Below are 13,846 nucleotides of genomic sequence, written 5' to 3' on the forward strand. Positions count from 1 at the left end.
CTAAATAAAATACAAAATAGGGCTGGAGATGTGGCTCAGTAGTTGAGTGCCTCCAAGTTCAAATCCCAGTACCCCTCCAAAAAAGGGATATGATAATATAATTCCTAAAGTCTTATCTATACAGGGATATAACAAAAAACTGTTAAAATATGCATTTTGAAGTAAAGCCAAAGTAAATAGACATTTATGGATGTCACAATGAGTAAATTTTAATGTTGACCTTGTTTCTCTGTTCGTGAGATTCTGAGTGATGCTTATTATCTTCTTATGCACTTATATAAAATAGGCTTTTTATAAAATTCCCATGGAAAAATGCCTGAATAAGTGAACATTTAAAATGCATTTTTCAACTCTATTCACTCATCACCAGTTCTACTTTGATATCTTACATTTGACTCACTCAGGAGACCTTTACTATTTGTGGCACAAGTAAAACACTTTTCACCCTGCTTGAGAGTCTTGTAATATCTTACTTAGAATATATAGTCAAATTTTAAGATGGAAATTGTGCATTAACACTGAATTAACATCAGTTATGAGTTTCATTTTGTTTTCTTCTTTTCTAGTGCAAGGGTGTAACTAAAATCTGTCATTACATGATTGCTCTGCCACCTGATATCCCAGGACCTGAAATACAAATTCCAGCTTTCATGAACCCTGAAGAGAGGCCATCTAGGTTTCAAGTGGTAAGCAGTTTTAAACAATGATTTATAATTAATGTAAAGAATGTATAAAAGGTTTGCAAATGTCTCTCAAATTCTAAAACAGAAATCATTTATCCATTTTTTAAATTTCCTTCTAAAGTTTCTCAAAATATGCAATACATTAAATGGTACAATCTCATGTTTTCCCATGTAGTCATTATATTAATTTTAAGCAAATATATTACATACCATTGAAATATATGCCACAATTTAGTCAATCAATTATTGTCATATTTAGATGACTGCTAGTTTTCTGGTGCTGAAAATAAAGCTGATATAATTATCTTTGTTAAGTATATTTCTAAAATTTGGCTAATTTCTTTGGATATATTCTTGATTATGATTACATTAACTTTGTACAACTGTTTTAAAGATTATTTGTACTTTTAAATTATCTAGAAGAATTCTAACAATATTCCCACAAATATTGATTCTTATCTCTTTTCCTTATTTCTGCAATAATTATAAAATGAAATATAATTTTTTGTTTTAATTGCATGGACATTTTCTTACATATAATATATGTTTTGCTATTTTATCCATTTCTTTAACTTCATTGTTAGGGTAAATTATTCTTATTTGAAATTATCAAATATTCATTATAGAAAAATTAGAAAAGCATTTAAAATATTTAACTATTAGCAATATTTATGCATTTTCTTCCTCTCTTCTATTTATTTTTTACTTATGTAATTATCAAACACACATTCACACATACACACATATGTAGTTTGATTTAACCATGTGATAGGACATAATCTACTTGATTTTTTATTGTTGTGTATTAAAATTATTTTATATTATCATTCTGCTATTATTATAAATAATGCATGGATACATATAATTGTGAAGATTCAAACATAAGGCTTTTCGGTTTCAGGATGAGATGTAATTATTGGCCCAAGGTTTATGAACATCTTTAGCTTTCTTAATATATATTAATAAATTGTTTCACTAAATAACTACTCAATTTACACTTGTATTAGTATCATATATGTATAAGCAATTCATAATGCTTTTACAATTTAAGCAAATGGAATTATCTACGTGAACAATAATCCTTATCATAATCATAATCACTTTTATGTTCCCAATCTAGTATGATGTTAAATGTTTTCCTTTATATTAGTTAGCCATTTTAGCCATTTTTTGGCTGGATTTTTTTGTTCATAACCCTTGGAAATTAATCACTGGAGATTTAGTGATAATTTATTGTTATTATATTATTTATATGTGTATATGTGAAATTTGTTATAAATATTTTCACAGGACACTACGGTAAGGAATTTTAAGTCCAAAATTACAAAGAATAATTTCTAAAGAAGTCAGATTGCATTTTTAAGGGTGCTATTTTCATCTATTAACAAAGTATTTTATCTATGTGAATTTCCTATATTTTTTAAGTAACAGTTATGACTTACCTCCCCAAACGAAGGGTAAAATAATTTTCAGATTTTCTCCAACAGAAAGAATGATTTAATGGAAAAAATGTTCAAGCTATTCTATGAAGTATCTCTTCAAATATCCTGCTAGTTTTTTTTTCAGAATCATTTTCACCTTTTGCCAAATCTTTACTCTTATCTACCTTTTCATAATTAAGTTATTTTCACAGTTACATGAAACACCTAACTTCAACATGACTTAATAAAAGTGAGTGGATAGAGATATATACTGAATGCAAAATGAATATGACATTGTATGCTGATGGTTATTTAAAATATTATTCAGTAAATTTGCTTTCTCAAAGATAGTCAGATAGAATTTTAACATCATTATGCAAAATATATAAATCCAAAACATGTTGGGAAATAAAGCTCATAAATGCAGTGGGAAAGATATTATAAAATTAGTATAAACTAGAGCATGAACTAGTTTTCTTAAAATCTCTACTTTACCACTAACTACCTAGATATGAATTGAGCCAGTAATATTTTTCTCTAATCTTTAGTTTTCTCATGTATAAAATGAAGAACATGGGTGAATAACATCTGAGGTCACTTGTAGTTCTGTGATTTGAACATAGCTTAACAGGACCAAGTCTTACTTCTCTCCACAGTGTCCTTGCAAAAAAATCATTGGCTAATGAAATTATTTGTGGTAAATTAATTCCTAACATGAAAATGGATTAAATGTTATCAATTTTCATCAAAATGTTTGTTTGTAACCACAGATTCTTCTGTATTAAGGGTGGAAGTAAAGGGGGTAGTAGTGTGAAGGATATCAAATAAAATTAACCAATACTGACTATTTGTTAAGCACAAGCAACAGGAAAGAATTCAAGTTTTGAAGAGCCTAGACATTATACAGTTTAGGGTTATTCTTTAAAATTATTAATAAAAATAAAAAAAATTAAATATTTAGAATGAGAAAAATAACAATAGATTATGAATTTTAAAAAGTTGAAAAATATTGCAAGAGACAAATACTCTTGGGGTCTTAGAAGGAGCTTGTACAAGAGAGGGGCCCTGAGATGTACTTCATTTGCTTCATGGTAAAACCATCTATGGCACTGGCATGTTTTTCCTCTTCATACTTCTCTTTGGCTCCACTCCTTATCTTTAACAGTTCTTCTAACTCCATGGATACAAGTAATGTGAAAGAAGAAAACAACATTGGAAGTCAAATGTAAATACTATTATACATATGGCTTTGTGTCAGCAGGGAATGTACCAAGCCAGTATGTGTCCTTCTTATTCAACTACCTGAATTATTTTGTTTTATCTCATTAAGTGCTGACCATAACATTGCAACCATTTTCACATGGGCAAATAGGTGTTAGGGGATGCTTTCATTTAGATAGCTAAAGAAATTTACCCACAAATGTGGGCATATCCAAACTCCATATGTAATAACCAAGTTTCTCATCTGAGTCTATTATTTTATGTTCAGGAAAGTGTACTGGCATGGTGAAATCTTCTCTACCAACATCTTTTCATGCTCATCTTTCATCTAAAATGTTTGTTCTGTGTGCTTTCTGTGCATTTGTTTTGTGGATAATTATGAGCAATGGTTTGATCAAAGGATTAAGAGAAACAATCATGTTTTTCTTGTGACAGTCCAAAAATTCTTATAAATTCTGAGCCTTTATCACATGCTATAGTTTTTAATTATGGTTTCCTCTGCTTTTTGTCAACTATCTAAAATAGAACATTTGCAATATCTCAATCCTATAAGTAGACAATGATACTATACTCAATTATGAAATCTACTATGTTCCAAGAAATTGTGATATCAAAGCCAATTCTTATTATGAATATCAGCAATCCAAAACAAAAATTAAACACAAGATATTTAACTATATCTTTGGAATATAGCATATAACATGGTAATTAATAGATGTGGAAAAATTCAATATGATTTGTAAAAACTTATAGAAGAAAGTTTCCAGAAATGTATAGATTGCAGGAAAATTCAGCCTTAGTGTGCAAGAAAGAAAAAAATTAAGAAGTAAGTGTATTTTTTCTAAGACAACCAAAAGTATATCCAGTGTGTTTTAACATTTAAAAATTTATTATTTTACTCTGTGGGCTTTGTTGTTTTAAAACAAATCAATAGTGGAATCATTTTCAAATAATAAAAGGTTACAAAAGAATTACAAAGTACATGCTTATATGGTGAAACATTGCACAGCTGTGATATTTTCATTATAAAATTCATCAAAAAAGAAATATTTTGTATCCCCAAAATGTGTCATATGATCCATTATGGAAATCTGTTATTTAGATTTAAAAATGATTGTGTTCTTCTACCTTTACCAACCAGGTTTCAGATTTTATCTACTCCCATGTGACAATGGCAAACAATGAACTATGTTACAAAATTATTGAGCTTAGATATTCCATCTTTGCTCAGAAGGAAAATGTTAGAATAACCTAGCTGACACTGTTTCCATTCTAATGGCAGGACCCAGGATATAAACCAGTAGCCCACATCAGACACTAACTAGGCTTGCTATATTATGGATGAACCTTTCTGGAGCAACCCATTGACCATTGATTGATCTTGATATGCATACAGCAGTAGCTAGCCTGAGTAAGATAGCTGTGTTACATTATGTTCACCTGTAAGATATTGTACAAAAGCTCAGATTTAAAGAATGAACATTAGACTTGGAAATCACAAAGTAGGTTTCATAATCTTTGTGCTTCCTTATTTTCCCATTCCATCTCTTTTTCTTTCCCTCCATGCTCTCTTCCATTTACTTCCAGTGTGGTATAATCAGTTACTGGCCTACCCATTACCTTTCTTCCACAAATGTTTCCCCAGTGAATTTCAGTTCTATAAAAAAAAAAATAAAAAACAGCCATGATCCTAAAAAGTGAACTTCCTGAAAGACACAATTCCATGCATATTGTTCTCTTGAATAAAAGAAGATAATTTTGTGTCTCACACAATTTTTAAAAATCTGCATGTATACAATTAGCCAATATTTGCACAATCACATTGTTTACTTTCACATACATCATTTCTTTTGAAATATATACCATGATCTCATTTTGTCCTCAAAATTTCTCTGGTAGACAGGGCAGTAATGATTATCATACCTACTTTTAAATTTTTAAAAAATCAAGACATAGATGTTACAATATGCCCTTCTACCCCTTTTTGCCACTGATATCTGTCAAGTTCAGTTGTGTCATCAAAATCACCTACTTATTCATTTAATCATCTGTGGTCAGGTATATTGCCTCAGAATCTAATGAAAAATTTCACCACTCTCCAAAAGATGGCCCCCTATCCAACTCTAAATCCCCTTTAATCTCAGATTATAACCTTACCTCCCTCTTCAGAAAAAAATATTGGGCCAATGAATTATGAACTTCTTGTGAGTACCTCCAATAATGGCAGACTTGGCATTTGTGTTGTCAACATTATGACTGAAAAGAACCAGAAATGCTTGACAAATTTTAAAAAGCTTTAAAGACATTGGGAAACTAACAGTCAAAGAAAAATATGGGACCATAATCGGAAAAGCAAGGAAACGTAGACTGTAAAATTATGCAAGACAGAAGACAATGACATCAGAAAAAAATGGAATGCTACTTTTTAAAATGAACAAAGTGCTGAAAGAAAATAACTGTCAACTTAGAATGCTACGTCCTTTTAAAATGTGCTTCCAAAATGAAAGTGAATATAGACTTTCTGAACAAGATGAACTGAGAAATCGTTACTGAAACATCCAAAAAAGTTCTTCAGAAGAAGAAAATTGATCCCTGATGGAAACTTGAGGATGCAGAAAAGAATGAGGAGCAACAAAAATGGTAAATATGTATGTAAATCTAAATGATTATTGACTATGTACAGTGATAATAACAATAACAATGATTTGGGGCTTAAAATATATAAATTTATACTCATTACAACAGTAAAAAATAGGAAGGGAGGAGGGTAAATTGAGTTTACATGTTCTAGGGTCTTTGCATTATCCAAAAAGTAAGAAACTACTTTGAGAAACCATGAATGCTTATAGTAACAACTAAAAGAATAATAAAATATGTGTAGATATAAATCAATAGAGGGGAAATTGGTAATATTAGCTGAAGATAAAACAAGAAAGGATAAAATTGGCAGGAAAACTGGGTATTCAGTAGTAAGGTGGTATATTTACACTCAAATACCAGTAATAACACTAAATTCAAATACAGAAAAAGCTCCAATTAAAAGAAAAAAGAAATGTCATATGACATAGAAAAAAACCCTAGAGGCTGTTTACAAGAAATTCACCTAATATAAATATATACAATACTTGAAGGTAAATAGAAAAAAAATGTGCCATTTAAACAGTTGTTAAAAGAAAGCTGGCATATCAGACTTAAGCAGACTGAGATTAAAAAAAAAATACTAGAGATAAAGATGGTTATTTCAAAAAATTAAAATGTTAGTTTCACCAGAAAAGTAAAGCAATTTTAAATAGATAAGCATATAATCATAACATAGGCACAAATTAAACGAAAAGTTGTAAATCTCTCAGTCTCAAACTTACAAAATTATTCTTATCCATAGGCAATCTTACTTCATTCCCCTGCAGGTACAGTGAGACGATTTCTCCTCCATTATAAATATAATCCTCTTATCCTCTTGTGTCTTCCAGTACCTTGTTTCTTTTAATTTTTGTTTACATATTGACTTTTCTACTCACTTATTTCTTCCTTACAGTCAATATATACACTCTCAAGTGTCTCCCATTCCACAAAATAAAATAGTCTTTTATTCTGCTTCTTTTAACTATTTTATTGCCTTCTTCACTTTTAATCCAAGATTGCTAGAAAGACAATGTTATGAATCTCTCACCTCCCATCCACTGCTCCACCCTCAGAAATTAAGCTCCTGCCCTAACTGCTCTCCTGAAACATTAGGCCTCATCTCATTTATCTGCAATGCAGTTGATCACTGCTTCTTTGAAACTTTCCTCCATTAACTTTTGTGAAATTACATTTCCTGGATTCTTCTCCTAATTATCTGGCCATATTTCTCAGTGTTTTTCATGAGATTCAGTTTATTTGTTCCATAATTATTGATGTTCTACTGTACTTTCTCCTGAAGTGTTTTTCGTCTGCTCCCTTTACATCAGTGTTTTTCAGAGTGTGTTCTTTTGACTATACAGTCACTTGTTAAAAATGCAGATTCATGCCAGGCACCATGGCAGAAGCCTGTAATCCCAGGGGTTCAGGAGGCTGAGTCAGGAAGATTACAAATTCAAAGTCAGTGTCAGCAATTTACCCAGCCTCTAAGCAATTTAGTGAGATACTATCTCAAAGCTTAAAAAAAAAGGTGGGTATCTGGGGATGTGGCTTACTCGTTACGTGATGCTGGATTCAAACCCTGGTACCAAAAAACATGTAGATTAATGAACTGTACTTTCACATCTTCTAAATCAGAATCTAAAAAAGTGGGGCCCAGAAATATGTAGTTTTAAAAGAAACTCTCAGTGTTTCTGAAGCAAACCAATGTTTATGAAGCGCTGCTTCTCTTTAGGTAATTTCACTTTAAGGAAATTGCCAAGGTTTCTACTATTCATATGCTGATAACTTCCAAACCATGTATCTTCACTTAGATTTCTCCCTCAAGTAAAAACTTAATTATGATTATACTTGTCTGTTAAAAGGAAGAATACAGAAATGTGATTCAGGACACAGAGTACTGTATTAGAAGTATAAAACTTAGGTTTGCCATCTTGGTTGTATTAATTACTAGCTGTATGATCATTGTTAATTCACTGACGTTCATAAAACTTCATATACTTATCTGTACAAATGAAAGTGCTGTCATAAACTAAGTCAAATAAAATTAGAGAAGTTATTTAACTACTGTTAGTTTCCTTGGAAATAAAATACAGTTAATGATACCCAATAAGGTTACTAAGAGGATAAATAGTGCTCAATAAAATTGAGATCATTAATGGTTAATATGATTAGGATACTAGTGAATATTCTAATGTTTCATATCTTAATCAGCTATTGTTTATAGAGAATTCTAGCAAATCATTTATCTCCTTACTTTCCAATCAAAAAGTAGAAATATAAATGAAATGTAATAAGTGAAAATTTTCAAAACAGAATAAAAATTGCAAATTTTTTTATGGGGATAATTATTCTTTCTCAAGAAAAACAGTGTTAAGTGTAATCTGATTATCTTTGAAAGAGAAATTTACTATGAATCTACAAAAAGTTGCTTTTGACAGGTAAGCACGATGAGCTTATGTAGAAGTAAAAAAATGTAATAATTACAAAGACATATTTTGCCTCAAATTGGTGTACTACAGAATAGAAATAGAGCAGCTATTTAGTCCATTGGTTAACCAATCAAAGATTTGATATTGTCTTAGGCACCCACTACATGCCAGTCACCCCCTGCTTTGATAAAGAGGATATGCCACATCTCTCAAAATTGCAGTCTAACAAAGGGCAGTATAGTAAAATAGTTATTTGAACTAAGAAAAATTTAAACTTTAATTCCTTTATCATGGTATCATTCTAAATTAATTCTTCATGGATCTCTTGTGGATGATATAAATCTTTTTTAAATATTTATTTCTTAGTTGTAATTGGACACAATACCTTATTTATTTATTTTTATGTGGTGCTGAGAATGGAACCCAGGGCCCTGCACTTGCTAGGCGAGTGCTCTACTGCTGAACCACAGCCTCAGCCCTGGATGGTATAAATCTTAACAAGCAATGAAAGTATTAATTTGAGGGTAAATTACCCAAATCAGTATGACTTAATTTATCTCAGAAAGGAGACAATCATTAGTAGTTTATAGAAGACACCATTATATTTGGTTAGGATACCTTTCTAATTTTTTATATGATGCTGTGGTAAGGCCAGTTTGTCCGACATAAATTAAATGTTTACTAACAACAACCAAGAAATTTTAGTATATATCAATAATGAACTTATGTTTCTGTTCCTTAAGTTATCTTTTTCACAAGTACTCCTCAATGCAAGTAGATATACTAACATTATGGCTGCTTAAAAAATTATTTTGTTTTGTCTGATAATTTTAATTTAAATAATAATAAAAACAGAGTCTGTAAAAATCCTGGGACATTTTAAACAGGGGATTGTGGACAGGAGAGAAAAGTGGGAACTGACTTGTTCCTTGGTGTAAGGAAAAGCCAGTTTTATATATTATGGGCAATAGTGAACTAGAAGAAAGCATATTGTTGCCTCAGAACTAATAATAACTAATTGATTTTAAGTGAGTTATTCCTACCTCTAAAATTTTGAAAATAATTTACTTGGGTAAATGCAGTAATTTTCTTCCTTCATGAATTTAAGCAAACTTTATTTTCATCTACTTAAGCATATTATTGTTCTTTATAATAACTAAATCATTTAAAAATTTTATTGGTTCTTCTGCATACATGGAAATCCAAGCAAATCAATTTTTAAAATATCATCTATCATTTTCCCCCCACAACCCATTTTCCCTAAGTTAGATGAAAATGGGGAAAATATGGCCCTATGTCATCACTAAGGTTTTTGTTTGTTTTACAAACTATGTAATAGATTTATTCTTAAAAGCAAATTAACTCTTTATTTCAATTGTAATCATACATCAATATTTACAACTCTAGCTTCCTAGAATCCTATCTGGTTCTGGAGCCTATCATCCCAGCTAAGGTTCTTTATTTTTAATGTTTACTCTAATACTTAAGAACATTTAACATTTTTTCATATGTTTGATTCAAATTGCATGCATCAGTTTTTAGCTACCAAAGACTGAGTGTAGGACACAAAAGGGATGGGACTAGTTAATATAGGGAAATATCATAGGCAATAAATCACAAATTTTATTGTTGGCAGCATAGATTAATTATTTTTGGCTTCACTTTTGCTAATTTTTCAAATTTTCTGGGAAAAAAATCTTGATCAGTGCAAGTGTTTTTAGTCAAGTTTTTGTCAGTGTTTTTTTTTTTTTAAATAGCAGTGATTTTAAAGATAACAGTAATTTAAAATTACATCAGGTATCATTCAACATATCAAATTAGGAAATAAAGTTATTAGCTGCACTTTTGAAATAAAACTAATTACAGTGACAAAGATAAATAAAGCAAACACTTGTTAAAGAAAGTTAAAACAAATTTTATTCAGTAATAACTATGGAAATAGCAGAGAGATCTCACTGAAACCTGAGCTCAACTCTACCAAAACAAAAGGCAGAAAACTGTAAATACTGAGGTTTGCTAAAGAGAATGTACTAAAGGACTTAAAGGAGAGAGTTTGGTCCATGTGAGTAGGCCATATGGGTTTGTTAATTCATACTTATCCAAGGGAGAGACAAACTTCTCTTATATTTATGACAGGAAGTAGTGGTATAAGTGGGACCAATGTGATCATGAAACTTAGGCCCTTACCCTCCCATAGGGACTAGAAATAAGAGGTATCTCTTTGAATGGTTGCATTTGAAAGATGATTGCATGATTCTTGGGAAGATAATTCTGTGTTGTAGATGATAGGTTGTAATTCTGTGTTGTAGATGATGTCTCAATAGGAAGAGAGAATTATTCATAATTGCCAGCTTTTTAAAATAACTCTTTTAAGAAGAGGTTAATGGCCTATTGTCCTATGATGAGGACTAGCCTAAAATGAGCAGTTAACTCTCCTAGTTTTTAGCTGTTGTAGGAAGTCATTTTAAGGAAGGCTGGGATCATAGTAGGAACATTACCTTGTCTGTCAGAAACCATGCTAGAGTTTCTTCAAGTCTCTTATTGCAAGGATTTATGTGGAGTGATTATGATTTTTGCATTTTTCAGTAGAAATTCATTTGTCATTTGGGTTGCTACAAATTAATGCTGTAATTGATAGGGACATGAAGATGTGAGTGGCAGAACATGAGGTTAAGGGAATAATTCTATAAAATGGGCCTACTGTGCTGACCCCCTACATGCTTTATATTAGCTTTAACTCTGTTTAGTAGAGAGATTCTTAAGCTGCATCACTTAGGGCTTTCTTGGAAAAGTTAGGGCTTCCATGTGCTACATCACATATTTTAGACCAATGTGGGAGATAAATATTGGGGCTAGATAATCATATCAGCAAAACAGAAATACAGAACAAGCTCACTTATATAGGAGATTAAAAAGACTTGTCAGTCTCAATTTTACTTTGAAACAAACTTGTGACTCTGACAGTCTTTTTTATCTTTATTTTTATTTATTTATTTTTATGTGATGCTGAAGACCAAAGCCATGCCTCATGCATGCAAGGCAAGCACTCTACCAATGAGGTATAACCCCAACCCTGGGAGTCCTATGTGGTAGTTGTTGGGCACTCCTGTCTAAGAACCCTTCTTTTATAGCCTCCTGTCTTTACTGACTGTTGGTAGCGCTGACACAAGCATTCATCTTAAGTTACATTAAAAGAACCATTGTCTTTTGCTGGTAAATGGATGTAAATGGGGAATATCATGCTAAATAAAATAGGCCCAACTGAGAAACTCAAAGATTCAATGTTCTCTCTCTTAGGTGGAAGCTAGAATAAAATAAAGGAAAGTGGGAGGTAAGGACAAAATATCATAAAGACAATGGGAAGATTGGCAAGAGTCAGAGTGGAGAGGAGGGTTAAGGGAGGTAATGCTGAATGGATTCTTAAAAATTATATTATTTGGGGCTGGGGCTATGGCTCAGTGGTGGAGCACTCACCTGGCACAAGTTGGGCACTGGGTTCAATCCTCAGCACCACATAAAAAAATAAAATAAAATAAAGGTATTGTGTCCACCTACAACTATATATATTATATCTATATATCTATATCTATATCTATATATATATATAATGTTATTTGCATATATAAATATAGCACAGGGAATTTTACCTTTATGCATAAGTAAAAAGAATCAATCAATTATAAATGAGCAAAAGGAAATTTAGTACAGTAGAGGAAGGAGAACAGGGAAGGGAGGGAAGACAGGAGGCATAAGGGGGAGGGAAAATGGAGGAATCATGAATTGAAATAAAATTCCAAGCATGTATGACTTTGTTGGAATGAACCTAACTACTATCTATAACTATAAAGCTCCAATTAAAAAATTAAAGAAGAATAAAGAGAACTGAATAAGATAGAAAAAGAAACTGAATCTAATAATAAGGAAATGTAAGGAATATTCAACTTTTAAACAAATTAGGTCTTCTTATTACCTTCTAATACTTTTAAATTTTCATTCCAGTGTAAAAAATATCATAAAATCTTTATGTATCATTTATTGATGACAGTCTATTTTATCCAATTGCAAAACACTAAATGACAGAAATAAATCTCCAACTAAACTTGTTATTTTATAAAAGTCTGAATGAGACTATAGCTACAGACAGCTTTAGTTTGGGCAACACCATCTTGGTAAAGTGCTTGTCTAAGCTTTACATTTTAAAAGATTGTACACTTTGAAAACATGAATACATCTAATATACAAAGAAGCCAGTAACAGCATCGAATTATACCAATATCCTTATATTAACTAAGTTTAACTTGTAAAGAGAAATTTGGGATTTATGGTATAGGGTAACCATAATCACAGATCTGAATAGGTTAACAACACTGACAAAAATCAAAGCCACACATGAACTTTTTGAGATTTACTCTTCACAAACCTTTTACAGTTTACTTAGACATTCTATAACTTGTTTATAACTTTAATGTTGTACTCTCTTTCAACTTGGACTTTACCACAAAAAAACATTACCAGGCCTACAAGATTTATTCTCATGTAGAAACATTCTTTTTCCTTCTATTTTTTGTACTAAAATATATTGTCATACCTATACCTTTCATGTCTTCCTTTTTCCAGTTGCTGACTCTTAAATTTATATCCTGTAACAATCCTTTTGAAATTTTTGAAATTACAAAACTTTTGAATTTTTTCCATTATTCCTTTTAATAGATTGAATATTTTACTCTTGACTTTATATTTATCAGTTGATGTTTTAGTATTTAACTTTGCAAATCCGATGTAACCTCTAACAAACCCATTTATAAATGTTTATTCCATTTATATCAAAGTTAATTTACTCATTTTTAACTTAGATTACCAATGAAGATCAATTTTAGTTAAAATGTTAAGGCATCATTTCCTGCCAAAGAAAAATGCTAAAAACAATGGACATTATATTTTAAACATTTTATAGAAACCAACACTCTACTGATTGTCTGACCATATAGAAAAAAATGTTTGGGTTAGTAAAAATCTATCATTACTCTCATATATTTTACCAATTGAAGTCATGTGAACTAAAAGACATTTGGATCCCTTTTTTTAATTTATTTTTTTATTATTACTTGTTCAAAACATTACAAAGCTCTTGACATATCATGTTCATAATCCACTTGAATCAAATGGATCCCTTTTTTAAATTTAGGAGTGCTCATTTGTTTGCCAGTGTTGGTACTATGTCATACATATACATACAAAATGATGTATGTGCACAAATATACATAAAAAATGACAGGAAACAATGCTTTTTCCATAAATAAGTGATCTCTGAATAAAGATAGAAACAAAATATGCAACCTTCCAGGTATACAAAACAACACTATTTGGAACAAAATATATTAATTTAGGCATGCAGAATCAAAGTTGAATTCATGAGAAAAACCATAAGCTTAAAAAAAAGTTCTGAAACAAAATTGGCATGGCCATAATT

General features: G+C 30.7%; 1 protein-coding gene across 1 annotated transcript in view; it reads left to right on the forward strand.

Annotated features, from left to right (window-relative positions):
- Window positions 1-13,846, forward strand: part of LOC114091206 (uncharacterized) — a 502,987-nt gene that overhangs the window by 238,110 nt on the left and 251,031 nt on the right. The window contains exon 7 of the mRNA XM_071606073.1: window positions 567-686. Coding sequence (XP_071462174.1) covers window positions 567-686 — 120 coding nt within the window. The remainder of the gene's footprint in view (window positions 1-566; window positions 687-13,846) is intronic.

This window comes from Marmota flaviventris, chromosome X (assembly GCF_047511675.1).
Source record: "Marmota flaviventris isolate mMarFla1 chromosome X, mMarFla1.hap1, whole genome shotgun sequence".
Taxonomy (NCBI): domain Eukaryota; kingdom Metazoa; phylum Chordata; class Mammalia; order Rodentia; family Sciuridae; genus Marmota; species Marmota flaviventris.